This window comes from Colletotrichum fructicola (genome assembly GCF_000319635.2).
Source record: "Colletotrichum fructicola Nara gc5 chromosome Unknown KSG_Nara_v1_contig02, whole genome shotgun sequence".
In the NCBI taxonomy this organism is placed as follows: Eukaryota; Fungi; Ascomycota; class Sordariomycetes; order Glomerellales; family Glomerellaceae; genus Colletotrichum; species Colletotrichum fructicola.
In genome coordinates, this window is record NW_027094052.1 from 6381290 (window position 1) to 6402185 (window position 20896).

The window sequence follows — 20896 nt, forward strand, 5'->3', positions numbered from 1 at the left end:
TCGCGACTTCGATGAACGGCTCTACGTTTGGAACTGGTGGTGGAAGCAGTGGCGGTGGTGGTGGTGGTGTTTTCGGTCGAGGCTTCACAACGACGCCTTTCGCAGCAGGAGCAACAGCAGCGGCAGCAGCTTCCCAGGACATCCAGATGGAAGGCACGGGCCATCAACAGCAGCAGCAGCAGCAGCAACAGCAGGTGCAGTCAGCATTGCCCAATCAGCGCCCCGGTCTAGCAGCTTCGGTGTGGAACCCCGGAGGCGGCATCTCAGAACGCCGAATAGCCAATCCCAGGCGGTCGCAATCCACGCTGGCAAAGGCAGCAGCAGCTCAGAAAGCTGCAGGTGGCCCGTGCCCTCCAGTCCCTGCCGCCAATTCTTCTTTCGCGTTGACCGTGCAGCGACAGCAGCAGCAACAGCAGCCAGCACAAGAAGCAGCAACAAACAATCCAGCAGCTCAAGTCCACGGCCATCAGCCTCACCCTACCCCGGCTTTCACCTCGAACACGACCTCGGCCTCGCCTTTCATCTCGATCGCAAACGATAATACTACTGGCTCTACTGCACCAGAGAACTCGACCGCCAACATGTCGCTGTTCGGTGCGAAAACTGGCGGTGGCTTGAGCATCAACACTGGTGCTGCCAATGCTGCGTATGTTTTGCCCTCTTTCGGGTCACTGCATTGCCAAACCCGAGTCTTGCCCTTGCATTGTACCTCAATATCTTGCTAACACTGTTCTGCTACAGCGCCGGCCCTTCGTCGACACCCGCAGCTGGCGGAGGACTCTTTGGAAACACAGCGGCCACAACACAACCTGCTACGAGCGGTGGTCTCTTTGGGGGAACCCAGACTGGAGCTGCAAGCGGAGGACTGTTTGGCAACAAGCCATCAACACCCGCGACTGGCGGCCTGTTTGGTGCATCTACCACAGCTTCTCAGCCCCAGCAACAGGCCGGAGGTCTATTCGGCGGAGCGACAACAGCAACACCCCAGGCCCAGCCCCAGCAAGCGGGAGGCCTTTTCGGTCAGGCGGCGAATACCACAACCCAGACAGGCACCACAGGGGGAGGACTGTTTGGAAACCAGACACCGGCGCAGCAGACGGGCCAGCAGCAACCTCAACAAAGCGGAGGACTGTTCGGAGCGGCCCAGCAGAAGCCAGGGGGAGGTGGTCTATTTGGCCAGTCGCTGTCAATGACCCAGCAGCAGCCATCAGGACTGTTCGGTGGCGGAAATACAAACACGCAGGCGCAACAGACACCGCAACAGGGTGGCGGCGGCCTCTTTGGCTCGAGTCTTGCCCCCAGCCAAGCCAAGCCTGGTGGTCTTTTGTAAGTGATTTTATCAATCTCTCCGTGGCTCATGCTAACATCTGAAAGTGGCGGCGGCGCTTCAACCCAGCAACAGAACAACACAGCTCCCGGCCTGACTATGGGTCAGTCGACCACGCAGCAAACCGTTCCCGGTGTAAGGGTGGACCTTTCGAACGTCAAGGGCACGACCCGCTTCAACGACCTCGAGCAGTCCCTGCAGACCGAGATGGAGAACTGCGACACCATGATCCAGCGCTTCATGAACCACGCGTCCGAGATCAGGGGTTTCATGGCGGCCCATGGCGGCGATCTTGCTCAGCTCACCAACGACGTCACCTGGCTGCAGCGCAAGTACGAGGGCGTCAAGACGACCCTGGACGAGGACATTGTCACCCTGGCACACCTGAAGGATCTTGTCAAGTCGGATGCGGACATCGCAAAGATGGCATTTGCTGGCGCCGATCAGCTTAAGCTCCCTGCGCACTACCACCAGACGTGGCTCACCCGCGGTGGAACCGGCAGTAACGCGCCGAACGGCAACCAGGACCGCAATCTGGAGGACGTACTCACCCTTTTCTCGAACGAGGCCGACAGGCTAAAGGAGCTGCACCAGTTCCAGGTGCAGAAGATCAAGGAGATGGAGCAGCACATGCCAGGTGTCGAGCACGGCCTCTACGAGCGGGTGCGCGCCCTGCGCGACCAGACGCAGGTTCCCGCGTTCAACATGGTCCTGGACCTTTTGGAGACGATCAAGATGATGGGTGACAAAATTTACGAGGCGGCAGGTGGCATTGTGGATGTCCGCGAGAAGCTGACCCAGCTTCAGCGCCAGTACCCCACCAAGTGAGGAGATTTGTGAAGGTTGGGCTAGAGTAATGATGAGGCGTGGGCCGGGGGACGTGACGCTTGGCATAAGGGCTGTGGGAAGCATATGGCGTTCAGGATGGCTAAAAAGTATACACCGGCAGCATGGCAGAATCGAGCGAGCTTCGTGCACAAGATCCGGCTCCGAGATACCGGTGACGTTGGCTCACGTGGCATGCAAGTTGCGGCGGCATTCCCTCAGCCACGATGGCGTCAAGAATGGAGCCTGGAGATACGGCAATGTCGCAGCTACGGCGCCAGAAAAGCGCTTCGGCATGGGCACGGAGAGTCACGTTGTGAAGTATATAGAACATGGCGGCACAGGTCGTTGATACCCAATGTCAGATACCCCTGACTCACCAATTTGTCCAGTCTCGATATGTGAAATGCAATGCTCTTGTGTCTGTTGTATATGATGGGTATCTGGGAGCTGTCCGCTCAGCAAAGCCGTTCATCCGCCCAACGCCTGATATGCTAATCCTCATTCCTCGTGAGGTAGGCAAAGTCTCTGCAGATCCTTCCGCCTTCGCTACCCCCTCCGTTCCTTCAAAAAATGACGCCGTCTCTCTCTCGCCGCGATCAATACGAACCCTCGCGGCCGCCGTGGTCATCATCCCCACCATCGTCGTCCCCAAACTCCCCGTCGTCAAAGTAATTCTCCGCGTCGTAGTCGCCCGCATCCTCGTCGTCGTACTCCACATCCTGCTCCTCCTCCTCGCCGCCCTCCTCCCACTCCTCCTCGCCCTCCGCGCCCTCGGCGTCCGGCATCCTCTCCAGCGCCTCGAGCGTCTTCTTCGCCCCGTCCGGCCCCGCCGCGGGCTCCTCGACCTGGAACACGTCCTCGGCCGTCGGCAGCGCCGTGATGCGCGACAGCCGCAGCCGCTTCGCCTCGCCGCCGCGGCGCTTCTCGCCAGGCGCGACGTCGTCGCCGTCGAGCGTCGCGTGCAGCTCCGCGGGGAAGAACTCCTTGCAGAACGGCCGCGAGCCGAACTCAGGCAGCGCGCGCTCCGGGCGGGCGAACTTTTGCGAGTACGTCGGCACGCCCGTGAAGGGGTCCGCCGTCGCGCGCGTGCGCACGCCGTACTTTGCGTTCACCTGGTCCTGCCCGTAGAGCTTGCGCGTGTTGGACGGGTCCATGCCCCAGGTGCGCTTGCGGGTGTAGAGCGGCCCGTCCTGGACCTGGCGGCGGAAGAGGAGGAAGGCGTTGACGTTGGCTTGTTCGAGGGCGGAGAGGGGCTTCGCTGTCGGGACGGCATATTGCTGTTGTCGGGAATGTTAGTTGGCTGGGGACTACGGGAGAGGGGGGAGGAGACGTACGGGAAAGAGCTCCGAGGGCCGGGTGTCGGGTGCGTGTTCGCCATTGTCCCAGGAGAGTTGGGGGCCCGTCTTGCCGCCGCGGCCGCCTCGTCCTCCGCCTCGTCCACCGCGCGACATGGTCCTCGGTTGTATCGTATGTGTGCTTTCTTGAGGGTTCTATGTGGGCAGTTGTTAGCGATTGAGTGCTGTAGAGGTGGCTGCTGGGATTGCGCCAAGGTGGTTGGCGGTTTGGCCTCGCTTCGCTCGCGTGCCGCGGCTGAAGTTTTGCAGCCTGTGCAATTATGGGATTGACGTACCGTTGTTGCTTGTAAGATTGCGGGAAAGTGTTCTGACTAGGTGAAAATATGGAGGAAGTTGCAGAGAGTCGTTTGGCGTAATGCCGCAAGATCGTTATATGAGTCGAACGAAAAAGAGTCAAAGTCGGAGATGCAGTCATGGTTGGCGCCGACCTGGAGTTGGACGTCTTGATTTTTTAGCGGGGTCAATTGGGGTAATGGTGGCTTGTGATTCGTTGAGGTGGCTGGTGTAGCTCTCCCGCGTCTGTTCTCCGCAGGCAACAATCTGTGTAAGTAGCTTTCAAGATAGGGAAAACACATTCATCTTTGTTAACAATCACAGGGTTTCATCATTCTACAGTATATGTAGAATCGTAAACAGGCTGTTATTAGAACCAACCATCTGCTCAGCGTGACAAAAGCCTCCATCACGCTTGCTCAATGAACCACGTTGGTGTCGTGAGATTTAGCTCAGGCAATGGAAAAACTGGATAAGAGCGACGCCGTAAAGCCCTGAGATGCGTTAAAATGAATTCAACTGTGCCTTACGAAGTTGATTCTGCTACATTCTGATTCTTGTTTGGACGATCTCAACCACACAGCCGTGACAGTCGGCATGCGTCTGTCTCTGGCATAGCTTACCTTACCTTGCCTTACCTTACCTGTAGAGGCCTCTCATCCCAGAGCACAACTATGTCACATTGTTAGTTGACTAAAGACTAGCAACTTGTGCAAAAAGCCATGATCGTCACTTACAGCTGGACCAGTACCTAGGCACGTAGCGGGGTCGTCACCCTTCCCGCTGGACGGCTGCCCCGCTACCGCCACCCCTGTAAGGCACCCAAGCGCTACGCACCCAGCACACGCACCTTGCGGCTGCCTTATCTTATCTTAGCGTCCGGGGACCCTTAAACCGAGCAGGAAGCTTCCAGCTCCCCCCGCCATCCGCAAACCTCCAACAGCTCCTCCAACTTGCAGACATCACCAACTTCGGTTCCGCTTCTCGCCTCGACCCAGCCGCAACAACATTACCACCGAAGTTTCTATGTCAGACCCCGTCGTCCCCAAGATGACAACCGACACAATCCCCATAACCGGGCTCGACGAGCTCACAGCCCACCTCGACGACCTCGTCGCCTCCCCCGCAACGCCCCTCCAACCAAAGATCCTCGACGACATTGAGCTCCAACTCACAGGTCAGCCTTTCTACCCCCTCCCCCCCCCCCCCCCCCCCCCTCTCCCTTCTGATCTCTCTTCCAAATGCTAACAACGCCACAGAATCAAACATCCCGCCCCTCCTCCCAACCCTCCTCCCAAAACTCACAACAATCCTCAAAACAACCCCCCACGACCCCGCCCCCATCGTCTCCCTCACAATAAAACTCCTCTCCCCCGTCCCCTTCACCCAAACCCTCCAGCTCGCCGACGAATCCTCCCTCATCTCCGCCCTGCGCTCCCCCGCCCCCTCCGCCAACCTCCTCGCCCTCGCCATCCTCGAAAAGGCCGCCGCCACCCCCTCCGACGCCGCCATCCTCTCCCTCATGCCCAAAGTCGTCCTCGAGCTCCTCCGCCGCTGGCTCTCCTCGCCCCAAGTCGAGGTCGGCGAGAAGGCCTCCCGCGTCATCGGCGACCTCCTCGAGACAGACTGCGAACTGCCCCCGCCCGCTGCCCTCCCGAGCCTCACCGGCACCGACCTCGTCCGCCGACGCGCGCCGGGCCAGGGAAGGATGTGGCGGCGCCTCTTCCATGACCGTGAGCCCTTCGGCCTCGTGCTCGCTCTCGCCCGCGGCGAAGACCCCGCCGAAGACGTGAAGCTGTCCGAGCACCAGCTGTCCCTCGCCCAGGGCCGCATCCTGCGCGTCCTCCCGCGGCTCGCGAGCTTGAACATCGTCGAGGTCGGCACGTCGCAGTTCCCCGAGCTGACAGGGTCCAACGACGTGGGCCTGCTGCAGCTTGCAGCGCTGAGGATGGTTGATATGGAAGATACTCTCATGCACCTCAGCCTGATCGACTTCTTTGAGACGCTGGTGAGTGTCATGAGGGTGGCGGAGCAGTCGCACCGGACAATGGGGATCCTGCGGGATCTAGTAAGGGAGGCGAGCAAGGACGATCAGATGCTGAAGGAGGCGTTGAGGAATTTGCCGGATCGGACTGTGCCCGAGGAGTCGGAGCAGTTGAGGACGTTCATCCGGGATATCATGTCTGCACGCGGCTGAGCAGCGTAAATGTACAAAAATGGCATGGCGTTTGGGAAGCATGGCACTGGTCTGAGACAAGCATGGATGGATGTCTTCAATATGGACACGAACTGCGAAAGGCCTCGGCAATCCGAGCCGGGTACAATAATTTTACATGAAATGATTCCCCCTCAATCTATCCATTACGCCTCTTCCTGTGCTACACCTGGTTTTTGTATGCTGGACCTCCGACTCAACGCCTCATCCTGGCCGACGCGTCTCCCTCGGGCCCGTCCACGTCCGTCGCGTGGCTCAGGATGCTGTCCCTGCGGTCCACGTCCACCTTGGTCATCCCCTCAATACCCAAACCTACCTCGCCGACGCGGCGGAGCACCAGGAGTAGCGCTGTCCGCAGGTCCGACGTCAGGTCCTTGCCGAGAAGCTCCACGACCATCGGGTAGAACTCCTTAATGTTCTTCGAGAACGAGGTCACGGGGAAGGCGGCGTACCCCTCGAGAACATCAACAACGACGGGGCGCCAGGCAACGATGTTGCGGTGCTGGCTGTCCTCCTCGAGCGCGACAAAGTCCTTGATGATGCTCTTGCACAGGGGAATCAGGGCCTGCTCGATCGCATCGCGCGCCGAAGCGCGCTCGTCGCTGTCGTCTGCGTACATGCGGAAGAGGATGGCGACGTAAGTAGCGGCGGCACCGCTCTCCTGCTTGAGCAGATTCGGGGCCTGCTTCATAAAACCCTCGCGCCAGAGGCGCATCCGCAGCTCCTTATCGGCGTTGAACTTCCTGGCAAACAGGTAAGACTTCTTAAGCAGCCCCATGAGCTTGAGTAGTTCCGCCGTGGGGATCTGGGAGTAGACAGTGTCGTTACTAAAGAGCTCGTTGACCGTCTCGATCATGAGCAGCTGAAGAACGCATCGCGAGATGATACGGTTGAAGTAGCGCCGGCGGGCGGCTGTAACGACCACGGGCTGTTGCTGAAGGTTTGATGAGGGCTTGAACTCCTCCAAAGGTGCTTGGGCCTGGGGTGGAGCCGCTGCTGTCGGGGTCTTGAGGTCGTCTTCTTCTACCGTACCGGCGTGGGCTGCCAGTGAGTTCGTGTCAGCGTCGTCGCCGTTCTTTTCAGAGCCATTGATCTTCAATGACTCCTCGTCGACCGGAGTGGTATCAGCAGTAGGACTGAGAGGACCGGCAAACTCGAGGCCGTTCGGGGGCAGATCGATTGAAGCTGTCGAGTTGATGGTAGTGGCGGAGAAGAGCTGGTGAGCTGTCGTACGAGCAAACAGTTCGCAAAAGGCACCGACGATCTTGGTCCAGTGCTCATGCGAAAATTTCGCGACGTTCTTCAGGATGAGCTGCTGCAAGCAGTTGCTGCCAATTCTGGAAATGGTGTCGTTCTCTTGGCAAATACAAAGAGCTAGCAACTCCAAGAATCGGTCCAGCATGTACTCCAAGGCTTCGAAGTAGTGCGTAAATAACGTGATCATGTTTCGGAGAGCCTGGATCATGGTGGTGGATAGCCAGACGGACAGCTCCTCATGGTTTAGCGCATTGTTGAGGTCAGGCCTGGACCGCAGCACCATGAAGATGGGGTACAGCTGCTGGCGCCAGAGAATGTCCCAGAAATCAGGTGGGAACTCGCCTCCATATCTCAGCAAGGCGTCGAAGAAGTACTCGAGAGCATTGGACCGGACCTCGAGATCCTCGCCAGTCATCAACACGTCATGGAAGGCAAACAAGACTGGGAACCAATAGCCTTCTTCCACTGACGTGCGGTTCTGGGATCTTTGCAGTGTGTCTGCTGCTGAAGTGTGGATGTCGCCGGTTGCTGACTGTCCTTTTTGAGACAAAGGACATTCTGGTGTTTTAAGCATGCGAGGGATGATGGACTTGAGCGACTCCAGCGCTTGGAGACTCTTCTTTTGGAACTTCATGTTCTTTGAGAACTCGGTAAGACAAACAATCAGGTCGGTAAAAGCACCCTGTGAAATGACCACGCCAAACTTGGTCCTGTAAACCTGTGTGACATTCTCATAGGCAAGGCTCACAATGCTTTCGTTGGTCTCACGCGCAGCGACGGTGAAGACACCAAACATTGTTCTCCAGCCAGAGCGGATATTATCGCCCCGGGCTTGAATCATTTGGATCAAGCATCTGAGCACCATGTCCTTGACAGCAATGTTTGTGGAGTTGGCCAGAACATGTTCGAATGGCTTCAAGAAGTCCTTTTGGAATTTGAAACCAGCCAGCTCCTCGAGTTCCATGAAACGCATGGAGAGTTGGCGTAGAGAGTCCAGGGCGAAGAATACGATGGTAATGTTGTTATGGCAGCCGACGCGGTTGAAGTGGTCACCCATAACATCCCAGATATTGCTCCACTCGAAACGCACACGCGTCATGTTGTAGTAGGCGATCTCGACAATCTTCTGCAGGCTGTAGGTACGTGGGGAGTCGTTCGACCCAGACACCTTGATTTCATCCCAGCTGACTTCCGTCAAAGCTCGAGCGAAGTGAACGATAGCCTCTCCATTGAGGTTGCCCGTGTTTGTGAATATCCTGTCAACCGCCTTGATGACTTCGTCGGATCGACTCTCCAATGCAATCTCGCTAGAGAAGCCTTGGGGCCCAGCTCCCGGCCGCGGTTGGCTTCTTCGGCGCTTAGACTGTGTTGATGACCGAGAATCGCTAGTATTCTCTCTCTGCGGCGGCATAAAGCGTGCCTTGGACACATCAGGAACAACACTCTCATCGACACCGCCGGTAATGAGCTGCAATCGGTCCAGCTGACTGATACACATGAGAACATCCTTCCAAGACGACCGGAGCACGTTGCCCTCCGTCTGCCCTAGTTCCAGGATGACCTTGAGTGCCTCCACATTCTTCGCCAACATCTCCTGTGGGTTGTTGAGGTTGGTAGTGTTCTTCAGGGCGGATACGAACGCTTCGCGAGGGGTCGACAGGTCAAAAACGCAGGCAATCTTGGTTGCCAACTTCATGCCCTCCAGGCACAGCTTGTTGATCTCAAGATTTTGGGTCTTCTGCATCTGGCTTGATAACGCAGAGAAGTATGACATCCATGTAATATCAAACATGGGTCCGATGTGTTGGAAGGAGGTAGCAGGAATGAACTTGACACCCGATCGTTGCGCATTCCTCCGTTGGTTCTTGTACAAGGTCTTGAACAGCTGCTCTGATCGAAGCGCAATCTCCTCGGACTGTTGCAAATAGGCCTCTCTCTGAAGGTCGCGGCCCATGTTCGAAAGCGCCTGGCCGAGACCAGCAGCAATGCCGGTAGATGGTGGCGGGACGGCTCCAGCAGCTGCAGCAGCTTCGCGCTCACTCTTCAACACGATTTCATTGCTGGCGATTTCATCATAGATTCCTAGGAGGTACTCATCGGGCAAGTCCGCGTTGTCGTTGATGCCGCGGTTGTTCTTGATGAACTCCTCCTTGCTCATGCGCTTAGCGATCTTGCTGCTGTGCAAGTCGGTGTTGAGCATGATCACAGAGTACGCCAAAACGTAGGCGGTGTCGGCGTTGGCGAAAGCGTTGGGATTGCCCATCACGTAACGTTCGGCAAACTTCAGCATGAAACGATCAATCTTCTGTGCCTCTCCCGGCAGACGGAATGACTGGAGAAAGGTACGTAATGCGTCGACGAACCGTTTCTTGGTAAAGTCCATGGAGTCGACGAAGGCGTGCATGATCTCAATGTTCTTGGGGTCACCCTCACCCAAGAACTCACCGATCTGCGCCTTGTCCAAGCGGTCTTCGGTGAGCAGGAATTTGGCAATATCCGCCGGGTTGTCGCTCGGGATAAAGCCATCTTGAACAAGGAGCTTCACTCCTCGCTTGGGCTTGAAGTTGAACTGCTTAATCGCGTTGTTCATGGCTGTCTTCCGCGCTTTCGCCTTCTCCAGGAATGCAGGGTCATCTTCCAAGACAGGTGTTGACGGCAGGGGTGTTTCGAAGCGCGATGGGTTGTCGCTCATGCTAGGGTCAATTGAGGGACGCAGGTCTTCGGAGTTTCTCGTATCACCATCCGGCCTGACCCCATTCGCATCAGGTCGTACCGCAGCAGACCAGTCGACCATTGACCTCAGTGAGTCCACGAGAGCATCCAACGCGACCCGCTTCATCACATACTCCTTGGGAATCTCAGGTTCGGGTTCGGTATGAGGTGCGATTTGCGCAACAGAAAGCGGTGGTGGCAGGATGGGCCGCAGTTGCCAATCACCTCCGTTCGTGTTCTTTGAGCTCTTCTCCTCGTATTGTTGCTCCTGGGCGGGTGTCACCGGCACGGCAGCTGTTGAGAACTTGGACAAGTCCTCGATAATGGTCTGGAAGATGTTGTCCACGCTCCTCTCGCAATCGTAGTTCAGGTACGTCTCAACCAGGGCCCGTGAATCTGCGCAGAATCTGTTCAAAACGTTGACCACGTACACCTTCTGTGTAATGGGAGCGGTTCTCCTGGCCAGCAATGCCAAGTAGATCTCGTTGAGAAAGACTGCAATTTCCAGCTATGCGACATGTTAGCATGACATTCCTCAAGACAACTGCCGCACCACGTACCTTGAAAGACTCCCGCATATACTTGAGCATGAGCCAAAAGATCTCGCAGCATACGTCGAACACTCTATCGACAGAACTGGCTCCGTTTCGCGTTATACTGAGGCACAAATAGAACTTGATCGCTTGAAGAAAGGTCGTAGGCTCGTTGCTCTTGGAGTTGGTAATGGTACAGATTGGAGAAGTGAAGACGGCAATGTTGTTATTGAGGAGTGTGTGAATAAGGTGAAGGGAAATGAGCTTCGAGCGCATCGGTTGGCCGCGAGGATCGTATAGCTGGTCAGGCGGCAAGACCTTGGTTGAGAGATTGCAAAACGATCGGAAGACCAAGTACGCGTCCTTGATGTACACCTCGTCCTCCGCATCCAGGTCGTCGGTGTTGTCGTCGACGGTCGATTCAGGAGAGGACTGCTCGGACACGGATCTGGCTGCTTTCCTTCCGGGCTTAATCTCGGTGACCATGGTGGGACCGTCGCCCAAATGTGAGTCGTCGAAGCTCTTGCGGTGCTCGAGGTCCTTCAATGTCAGCTTCCCATTGCCATTCTCCGCATTGCTGGCGGGTCCTTGCTCGGCACCTTCTGGTGTCGGGGAATCCTCTCTCTCTTCGTCGCCCTCGCCAGCAACGCCTGCGCCATTGACAGATTCGGTCTGCTCAAATGTGACGTTGCTCGAGCTGTGCTTCAGCTTGTCCAGGTTGAGGCGGACCTCCTTCATGTGTAAGCGGGTCTTGACGCGCTCAAACACGGTGCCGACCATCTGGGTGAGGGTGCCCTGCGCCATCTGCTGGTTCGCAGTGCTCCGTGAGAGGAGGAAGACATTGTATACTTGACGAACGGCCTTCAGGAGACCGGCACCGTGGACAACAATCTTGTCATTGAGAACGGCGGCCAACAGCGACTTGACGATCTGCAGCTGGACCTCGACGGCGGTCGTCTCGCCTTGGAAACAATCGCAGATGGTATCGATGGCGCGCTCAATGAGGGGAGCTTGGTCGGCTGGAGCATCTTGCTGGCCGTCGGAGGCGCTCGGGACGGTGAAGTAGGAATATGATATGAGCTTGCCGATGCAGTCGAGTGCGCTGGTGGCGAGCTGGACGTTGCCTGTCCTTGTTGCCAGCTGCAACGGGGCGAAGACAATCTCTGGGTCCGGGAAATTCGGCTCGCTCTCCTTGATGGCGGCGAGGGTCTTTTGGAGGGATTCGGTAAGTTGCTTGTTCCTCTGGGCCTCCTTGGAAGCCGCGATGGCCTCCAGGGAGGAAGTGAGGAATTTGAGGGAGCTCATGGGGGAGCAATGGAAGGCCAAAGTGCCATTCGCGTTTCGAGGCGGACGAGTTCGTGATCAACGAGGAGAAGTCGGAGATTGATCTACTCCAGCAGATGCAATCGAAGGTAAGCTTGAGCTGGGCCGGTCATCGAGGGGCGCAGGCGCATGTGCAGGGCGGGCAGGGGGTAGGTATTAAAGTAGGTAATTCGTGGAGAGCCCGGCGATGCGAGATACGTGTCGTTCGGAGGCGACGGCGTCCTTGGGGAGTAAAGGACGGGAAGGTCGTCGCGGCGGCACAAGGGGAGCTTCCGTCGTCGTCGTCGTCGTCGGGCGGAGGGTGTTTGATGACGGTCGTTCTGAAATGAAGAGAGCGGCTCTCCGTATTGAAGGGGTCTTCCAAATCGAAATCCAAATCGAAATGGCCAGCACGGGGCAGTGACGGTCCAAATTTCTTTGAATGGAGGGACCCCTGGCTCTTGCTGGCGTACTGCTGCTAGGTGCTGCTGCTGCCGGTCCAGCGAGAGGACACCAACAAGGTACGTAGCTTGGTTCTGGGGATAAGATACCAGATTTCCTGATGCACGGAGAGGGAGCTGCACTGTGCTGAATACGCAGCAGAAGCTTGGGATGTCGGCCGCGTCAAACACAGTATCAAACATCAATTGTTACTGTCAACGGTCTCCATCTTTAATATAGCTGCTGCGAGCTGGAGCCAGTCGAGCCGGTGCAGCATGTGGTTTACGTGGCGGACACTGGGCCAGGGAGGATGCAGTGCTCCACGCTGCGTCATTATGTCAGCTCTCTCGCTAGACATGGGGCGTGGTGGTCCATGCTTTGATGAAGCGCTGAGGTAATCGCCCACTGCCGAGCATGGACCACCTTATTAGGTAAGGCAACCAACAGACCACAGTGGCTTGAATGGCATCAACTGGCAGGCTTCCGACATCGCGTCTGCTGCTCGCGGTTGCGCTTAGAAGCGGCCAGCGAAGGCGACGGAGCCAATTAATGGAGACCTTGATAAGCCCCCACGCCGTGGGCAAGTCGGGCTTCTCATTGGCTTGTAGGCCTTCGGCGTTAGGCGCTCGTCCCTTGTTTTCCCGTTCTTATTCCCACCCAAGTCCGAGAACTTCCTCAGCGCATCCACTGTCATTGGAGGTCACTCCTCGCTGTCACTCGGTCATTCACAACACCGCCTGGGTACAACCAACCAACGGCGACTGCGATTGCGGACCCGGTTGGCTGGACTCACTCGCAGTTCGTCGTTCGATGCATCGGCCACCGGCCACAGGCCACAATTATCGGCGAAACCTGTCCACTGCCACCCACTGAACCGCTGGACTCTTTTAGCGACCAACGGTCCAGTCCCGTCCCTCGAATGTCGGCGCACTGACCACCCGACTCACTAAAAACTGTCAGTCAGTCAGTGAACATTCAGTGAAGGTGCTCGGTGCACCCTTAAAAAAAAAATCTGTCGCAGCTAACGGCCCTCCCTGCGGCGTATTTTGTAGGGACGCGCTAGGACCCAATCGGGACTAGCGTCTCAAGCTCCATCCAGCGACGGAGCTCAACGCAAAAAACTCCAGCCCCAAGGAAAGATTCCCGTCCGACAATCTCGAGCATCAAACCTCGTCGTCCCAAAAATAATCCCGCGTCCCGTCGCCTCTTCCTTTTTTCCTTCCCTCCCCCCCTCGAGTACCCGTCGAGTCTGCTTCAACCCGTCCAGCAATTGAACGCCAAAGTCAATTGTCCGACGTCTGACGGTTTCCTCCACGAGTCTTTTTGGAGTCGAATACCCCTCGATATCTAAACCCACCTCCGTCCAGTCTCCCTGCTTTCGCGCCCGCGGAAGCTATTTCATCCAAAATGATCTCCACGGTCCTCAGAAGGCGCGTGCTGCCCAACACTCTCGTCCGCAGCACCCAGATCCTGAGATGTTACGCCTCATACCCCCCGCACCAGGTCATCAAGATGCCTGCCCTGTCGCCCACCATGACGGCGGGAAATATCGGAGCCTGGCAGAAGAAGCCCGGTGACAGCATCGCCCCCGGTGATGTCCTCGTCGAGATCGAGACCGACAAGGCCCAGATGGACTTTGAGTTCCAGGAGGAGGGTGTCATTGCCAAGATCCTCAAGGACGCTGGCGAGAAGGATGTCGCCGTCGGTAACGTAGGTCCAACCCCAACGGTGCTCCATGTTTGCTGTCCTCCGTCGCCCTCGTCGCCGCCACTTTTGCTGCCACTGTCTCCAAATGTCTGCACACCAAGCTGATCGCATTGTCTTTCCGCACAGCCCATTGCCATTCTCGTCGATGAGGGCACCGACGTTGCCGCTTTCGAGGGCTTCACTGCCGCCGACGCCGGTGGTGACGCCGCTAAGCCCGCGCCCAAGGAGGAGGCCAAGGAGGAATCCAAGTCCGCTCCCACCCCTGCCCCCGAACCCGAGTCCGCCCCCGAGGACAACAGCCCCTCCGGCAAGCTCGAGTCCGCGCTCGACCGCTTCCCCAATGCTTCCTTCGGCGCCATCACCCTCGCCAAGGAGAAGGGCATCAACATCAAGGACGTCAAGGGCTCCGGCAAGGGCGGCAAGATCACGGAGGAGGACGTCAAGAAGGCCGCTTCCTCTCCGGCCGCCGCCGCTGGCCCCGTCGCCTCCTACGAGGACATCCCCATCTCCGGCATGCGCAAGGTTATCGCCTCCCGCCTCCAGGAGTCCACCCAGAACAACCCTCACTTCTACGTCTCCAGCAGCATTTCCGTCAGCAAGCTCCTCAAGCTCCGCCAGGCTCTGAACAGCACCGCCGACGGCAAGTACAAGCTGTCCGTCAACGACTTCCTCATCAAGGCCATTGGCGTCGCTTCCAAGAAGGTTCCCCAGGCCAACTCCAGCTGGCGCGGCGATGTCATCCGCCAGCACAACACCGTTGACGTCTCTGTCGCCGTCTCCACCCCCACCGGCCTCATCACCCCCATCGTCACCGCTGTCGAGGGCCGTGGCCTCGAGGGCATCTCCACCGAGGTCAAGAAGCTCGCCAAGCTCGCCCGCGACGGCAAGCTCAAGCCTGAGCAGTACCAGGGCGGCTCCATCTCCATCTCCAACATGGGCATGAACGACGCCGTCGACAACTTCACCGCCGTCATCAACCCTCCCCAGGCTACCATCCTCGCCATCGGCACCACCAAGAAGGTCGCCGTCCCCGCCATCACCGAGGAGGGCACCGGCATTGAGTGGGACGACCAGATCACCATCACCGGCAGCTTCGACCACAAGGTCGTCGACGGTGCCATCGGCGCCGAGTTCCTCAAGGAGCTCAAGAAGGTCCTCGAGAACCCCCTCGAGCTCCTTCTGTAAATGGATGACGACAAACGAGTTGCGTGATCGTGGCGGAGGCTTGATGAGTTTTGAGGCGTATCCGGCGTGGGAATTATAGACGTTCAGGCCGAGGACAGGATACGACCTGCGGTTTGCGAAAGGGAGGAAGAAGCGGAGGGTGCAGTGAAAGACGGTCGAGAATACCCCTGCATACGTGTCAGGGACCTCGGCAACGGAACGACGACCTACCACAACCTACTTCCCGTGTACAATGATCTCCTGACTAATGCTGCATCTCGGGTGCGGAAGAGGTTTCTGTCTTGTACATTTGGTCTCCTTTTCCTATTTACCTAGAAATCAAGCAGTTACCTTTGAGCTAAAACCCATCGGAATGTTTCGCCTTTGTGTCTATGGTGCCAGATTTGTGACGAACCAGGCGTCGAGGGGAATGTGGGCTAACCGCAACCGGCCAGAGATCGGATGAACTTGTCGCGGTGGTAACAGATTTAGCACGTGGGATGCCCAGTCAGGGGAGCAAACGACACCCTGAAGGAAGATGGGCCATTTGGATGAGCGTTGCAATGTGCAATTGACTTGGTCTTTTGGGACGTCAAACGTCCAGTGCCCGTGCTCTTATGATAGACAACAGCGAAAAAGCTCCTGACTGCTTGATCCTCAGCACCATATTCCTAGATTATCATCGGTGAGTATCAAGTGTAAAAATGTGTGACCCAAAAACCATTTCTATTCTTTGAGAGCACCTATATACTCCAAGTAACTTCGAATCTTATTTTTAAAGCATCTGTGTACAACCACCTCCCCAAAACCTCCACCTTAGACCTTTCCAAGCATTCCCTGAGAAGTAAAAGCCTTCGCAAGCAACACCAACAGAGCGCCGGTCATACACATGACACCGCTGAAAATCGACACCTGCTCAAACCCCCCGTACCGATCCAACAGTGCCCCGTTCACCGGCGGCCCCATCAGCGCCGCAAAAGATGCCAGCCCCGTGCCCATCCCGATATACGTGCCCATATCCCTCACATCCTTCGGACAAAGCGTCATCGCCACGGCGCCGCCCGATATAATCGCCCCGGAGCAAAATCCAAAAACCACAGCAAACCCGATGATCCCGCTCTGCGTCGTCGCCGCGGGCCAGCAGAAGATCATCACCCCCGTCGACGCGCCCGCGAAGAGCAGCGCGTTGAGCTGGCCGACCTTGTCGCCCATGATCCCGGGGATGACGCGCCCAAAGACGGAGGCGCCGTTGATCATCGCGATGAGGTACGACGCCAGCGTCTCCGTCATGCCGTGCAGGATACCGTACGTCGGCAGGTAGAAGAGCGGCACGAACATGCCGATAAAGAGGAAGAACATGGACGCGACGAGCGTGACGTAGAGTTTGTCCGTGAAGGCCGCTGGGAGTAGGAAGCTGGTGCGGCGCGGGGGCAGGCGCGCTTTCACGGTAGCGGAGGCGAAGAGCAGCGCGGGGACCATGATGAAGCCCGTGATGCGGACGGACCAGCCGAAGCCGAGGGAGGAGTCGTTAAGGAGTTTGGAGAGGACGATGGGGTAGATGATGGCGCCGATGGAGGAGCCCGTCATGGCGAGGCCCATGGCGACGCCGCGGCGTTTGCGGAAGTATTGGGGGGTTGAGGCCATGGCGGAGAACATGAGGATGCCGGAGGCTGTGCCGTGGAGGATACCCTGAGCGAGCATGAATTGCCAGTACTGGGTGCAGAGGGACGTCATCATGATGGCGAAGAGGTAGACCACCGCCGTGGGACGGATGACCTAGCCATCGTCAGTCCTCGTTCTCGCATTCGTGAGGATGAACTTACCCAGGCACCATATCGGTCAAACAGCGGACCTCCGAGTATCGCCGCGAACAAACCCAGAAACACCTGCGTAGATCCGATCCAGGAGACGGCATCCGCAGACTTGTCGGAGAACTGGTGCAGGGTGTAGTATGCTTGGAAGACGCCAAAGGTGTTGGAGTAGCCTGAGGTGCAGAACAAGATGCAGGCATTCCCTATCGCCACAAGCCATGCCTGCAGACCTCCTTCGGGGAACTCGATATCATCTTGGGATTTGGCTGGGATGGCTTCGGTGGCCACGGGTACCTTTTCAGGGTCTCCCTTGGATAGTGGGATTGAAGTTTGACTTGAGACGCTCATTTTGTTGCCTTTTGTGAAAGCACTGTTCCTTTGTGTGGTGATATTCGAATTGTTGTGTGCATTACGAACAAGATACATTTTCACCATGAGGAAAGCCTCAATTATATATAAACCAATTTTCTATTCATTCAGCCTTATAAAACTCGATATGCCATTTCAGAAGTCCTGCTAACACAAAGAAAATGCGAACATCTCTAGAAACCCACTAGTCTCCGGCATGCGAATCCTTCTCGGTCGACCGTGTAAGTCGGCAAATTGCCCTCGGCATTTTCGAGGACCACCCATCTGACCAATCGGAGGCTTCAAAAGCTCGGTGTATGGCGGGCGCAACACACCACAAACGCAGAAATCCCGACGACATCTCGGGGATAAGCCCTAGCATCACCCATCTTCAACACCCCAAAGCCCGACTTTTCCTCGTCAACGACACGTCGTTATCTGATCATCTGATAAAACTATGCTTCAAGCAATTTTCATGCTCCATTGACTGCGGCCCACACGCCCAGGCAACAGTAATCCTTCTAATCCCGCCCTCTCCCTTCGGGGCTCAAAGACAAAAGGCCGAGCAGCCCACGCCGCCGGCCCCCCCTTCTCTGTTATCCCCCATCTCACATCACCACCAAGCTTTTTTGTCGTCCACCTTCGGAGAGATCTTTACGACTTGGCATCGCGGGATAATGGAGCCCCCTACCCTCCCCATCTCGGCCTCGGCGCAGAAGAAACGTCGCAGACCCGCCCTGGCCTGCGAAGCCTGCCGCCGCCGCAAAGTGCGCTGCGACAGGAACCTGCCCTGCGGCACCTGCGTGCGCTCCAAGAACGCTTTATGCACATACACAACCCAGGCCACGACAAACAACACCAACACTTCAACCCTGGGGCGGAACCACCGGGATGAAAGCCCGAAGCACGGCTTCCCCCAATCCGGCGCCGCAGCCCTGGCCCTCCCCGAGCCCATCTTGTACCAACCCCAACCCCTGCCCACCCCGCGTCACTCGGCCCCGTCGTCGACGCGGGCCGCGGACTCGGACGACCCCTCGCCGATCCATATCCCCGGGCTGACCGCCAGCGCGGGTGAGCACTCTGGCCCCGCGGATTTCGGGCTGTGGCAGCCTGTGATCCAGCCGCGGCCGGCTCCGGTTGCTGCTGTTCCTGGCGGAAGTGTGAGAGACACAGCGTCGACGCCCGGGAGCAATAGTAACCATGGCTCGTCGTCGACTGTGAATTCGCTCGTGGACAGGGTGAAGCAGCTTGAGCAGCAGTTGTCTGATTTGATGGTGAGGGGCGACGAGCGGGATGAGACGGCGGCTGTGGAGAGTACGGTGATGAGGGAGGGGTTGAGGTACAGCCGGGGTTGTGTTAGCAAGACGAGGTTCTTTGGACAGAGCCATTGGATGAATGCGGCTGATATGGTACGTCCTCCAATTTCTCGCTTATCAACTCTTCGCAAGTCTTGTTTCCCACCATGGCATTCCATTTCATTTATTTGTTCCTCTTTGCTCTCTCGACATCTCACACTCATCTCTATTAATCTCTTGTGTGCTATTATTGTCCTTACATCTTGTCTGTCTTTTCATTGTTAATTCTTGTCTGCTGTTCCTTTTCTTTTTATGTACTGTCACATCTGTCACATACAAACTTGTTTTCTTCTTACGTCTGTCATGAGCTGTCCTGATGAGCCAACAGATCTTCAACAACGTTGCAAGTCCTTTCTGCTCATCACAAACCTCGAACTAAAACTAACAACGTCTAGCTCTGCCGACTAGTCACATTCGCCAAGAAGTTTGAAAACGAAAAGACAACCTACCTCTACCAAGGCCTGGAAAAATGCAAAAACCTAGGCCGCATAATCAAAGCCCGCCGCACACCTACCTTTGCCACCATATCCATCGGCAAGAACATGCCCAGCTGCGAGGTGGCAGACGCCCTCATCGACGCTTACCTCCGCACCTTCGAATCCGTCCAGCGCATCATCCACATACCGACCTTCAAGGCGGAGTACGAGCGCTACTGGCAGAACCCATCTGACGTGAACGAGCCCTTCATCGTGCTCATGCAGCTATGCATGGCTATCGGGGCGACCTTCCACGACGAGCGCTTCACATTGAGGAACCTCGCTATCCAGTGGTTCTGGGAGGGCATGTTCTGGCTTATGATGCCGTGCGAAAAGTCCCGCATGACCATGACGGGGCTGCAGATCCGCTGCCTGATGCACTACCTCCGCCACACGGCCAATATCGGCTGCGACCTCTCATGGATCGGGGCCGGCTCGCTCGTTCGCACGGCGATCTATATGGGCCTGCACCGCGATCCTAAGGGGCTCGTCAAGATGACCCCATACCGCGCAGAGATGCGCCGGCGGCTATGGGCGTCGATTCTCGAGATCGCGCTGCAGAGCGCCATCGACGCGGGCGGGCCGCCGCTCATCTCGGCGCGCGACTACGACACCGAGCCGCCCGCGAACCTGGACGACGCGCAGCTCGTCGAGGACATGGACTCGGCGTTCCCGGTGCCCAAGGATGCCAAGACGTTTACGCAGATGACGGTGCCGCTCGCGCTGCACGGGACGCTGCCCGCGCGGTTGGCGGTCACGGCGAGGGTGAACGACTTCAGGTCCGACACCGTGTACGAGGAAACGTTGAGGTACAGCGGCGAGCTGAGTTCCGCGCTCCAGAGGATGATGCAGCAGCTCAAAATCCACCCGGAAATATCACAATTCGCGATGCGGTACGCGCAGTTTATGACCTACCGCCTGTTCTTCGCGCTGCACCAACCGATCATACCCCTCGCGTTGCGGAACCCAATATACTACTTCTCCCGCAAGGTGTCCGTCGACACGGCCCTCCGCCTCTGCGAGAACTCGCTCCTGACTCCCGGAAAAGACGGTGCCGGGGCGATGAGACCTGCCGATACTTCCAAGCGGGACTTCCTCTGGCTGACGATCAACGGGGCGGGGGCGTACCGCTCGGTCCCGTTCCAGGCCGTCATGACTGTGGGGCTGGAGCTGATCCACCAGAAGGAGGACGAGATCAAGAACGGGCCGTCAATGTCCTTTGCCGGGCCCGAGTTCCGCGGGATCCTGGACGCGGTGGCCGGGTGGTCGAGGGCGCGGATCAAGTCCGGCGAGACCAACATCAAGGGCCACGCGCTGAGCGTGCTGCTCGTGGCGCATCTGCAGGTGCTCGAGGCCGGGGTTGATGACGAGCGGGTCGAGAAGCACTTTGAGAGGGCATGCGAGGAGAGAGTCACGGAGTGCTATGACTTGCTAAAGGAGCTGGTCGGGGATGATGTCCCTGAAGAAGGGGTGGGGATCGGGGCGCCTGACATACACGACTTGGATATGGACTTTGAGGTTGGGACTGACATGTTGGGAGAGTGGGATTGGGATAGCATGGTAAGTTATGTCACGTTACTGGGCATGGGCTTGGCTGACAATGGCAGGATAATGGTGGCTTCATCTCGACCTTGAACTTTGGGAACATTGACATGATGTTTCCCTAAGCTGGCTTGACTAGCTCGTATTCCAGGGGACATCGAGGCAGACGCTTGAGATGAACTGCTCCATGCGTTCCACGGAGGGATCAGTGTTCCCGAGTCGGGGATCAAGGGGCAAAGGGGGCAAAGGT

General features: G+C 57.3%; 7 protein-coding genes across 7 annotated transcripts; 4 read left to right on the forward strand and 3 right to left on the reverse strand.

The window, feature by feature from the left end:
* Window positions 1–11: 11 nt before the first annotated feature.
* On the forward strand, window positions 12–2155 carry NUP49 (Nucleoporin NUP49; the record flags this gene model as incomplete). Its single annotated transcript, XM_032022049.2, has 3 exons — window positions 12–646; window positions 742–1326; window positions 1375–2155. 3 exons carry the CDS (start codon window positions 12–14, stop codon window positions 2153–2155), a joined length of 2001 nt encoding a protein of 666 aa, XP_031881114.2.
* Window positions 2156–2751: 596 nt separating this feature from the next.
* On the reverse strand, window positions 2752–4746 carry CGGC5_v004595 (uncharacterized protein; the record flags this gene model as incomplete). Its single annotated transcript, XM_066151310.1, has 6 exons — window positions 2752–3432; window positions 3490–3645; window positions 3786–3821; window positions 4427–4455; window positions 4521–4534; window positions 4718–4746. 6 exons carry the CDS (start codon window positions 4744–4746, stop codon window positions 2752–2754), a joined length of 945 nt encoding a protein of 314 aa, XP_066009455.1.
* An 87-nt stretch (window positions 4747–4833) lies between these two features.
* Window positions 4834–5980, forward strand: CGGC5_v004596 (uncharacterized protein; the record flags this gene model as incomplete). The annotated part of the gene is made up of 2 exons (XM_032022051.2): window positions 4834–4960; window positions 5043–5980. The coding sequence occupies 2 exons, from the start codon at window positions 4834–4836 to the stop codon at window positions 5978–5980; spliced, it is 1065 nt and encodes a 354-aa protein (XP_031881121.2).
* Window positions 5981–6194: 214 nt separating this feature from the next.
* SEC7 (Protein transport protein SEC7) lies at window positions 6195–11805 on the reverse strand (the record flags this gene model as incomplete). The annotated part of the gene is made up of 2 exons (XM_032022054.1): window positions 6195–10475; window positions 10528–11805. The coding sequence occupies 2 exons, from the start codon at window positions 11803–11805 to the stop codon at window positions 6195–6197; spliced, it is 5559 nt and encodes a 1852-aa protein (XP_031881053.1).
* A 1845-nt stretch (window positions 11806–13650) lies between these two features.
* Window positions 13651–15135, forward strand: CGGC5_v004598 (Dihydrolipoyllysine-residue acetyltransferase component of pyruvate dehydrogenase complex; the record flags this gene model as incomplete). Its single annotated transcript, XM_032022055.1, has 2 exons — window positions 13651–13953; window positions 14077–15135. The coding sequence occupies 2 exons, from the start codon at window positions 13651–13653 to the stop codon at window positions 15133–15135; spliced, it is 1362 nt and encodes a 453-aa protein (XP_031881050.1).
* A 795-nt stretch (window positions 15136–15930) lies between these two features.
* Window positions 15931–17273, reverse strand: apdF-11 (Aspyridones efflux protein apdF; the record flags this gene model as incomplete). Its single annotated transcript, XM_032022056.1, has 2 exons — window positions 15931–16890; window positions 16938–17273. 2 exons carry the CDS (start codon window positions 17271–17273, stop codon window positions 15931–15933), a joined length of 1296 nt encoding a protein of 431 aa, XP_031881051.1.
* A 677-nt stretch (window positions 17274–17950) lies between these two features.
* Window positions 17951–20771, forward strand: lepB-5 (Transcription factor lepE; the record flags this gene model as incomplete). The annotated part of the gene is made up of 3 exons (XM_032022057.1): window positions 17951–18682; window positions 19024–20664; window positions 20712–20771. 3 exons carry the CDS (start codon window positions 17951–17953, stop codon window positions 20769–20771), a joined length of 2433 nt encoding a protein of 810 aa, XP_031880970.1.
* Window positions 20772–20896: the final 125 nt, after the last annotated feature.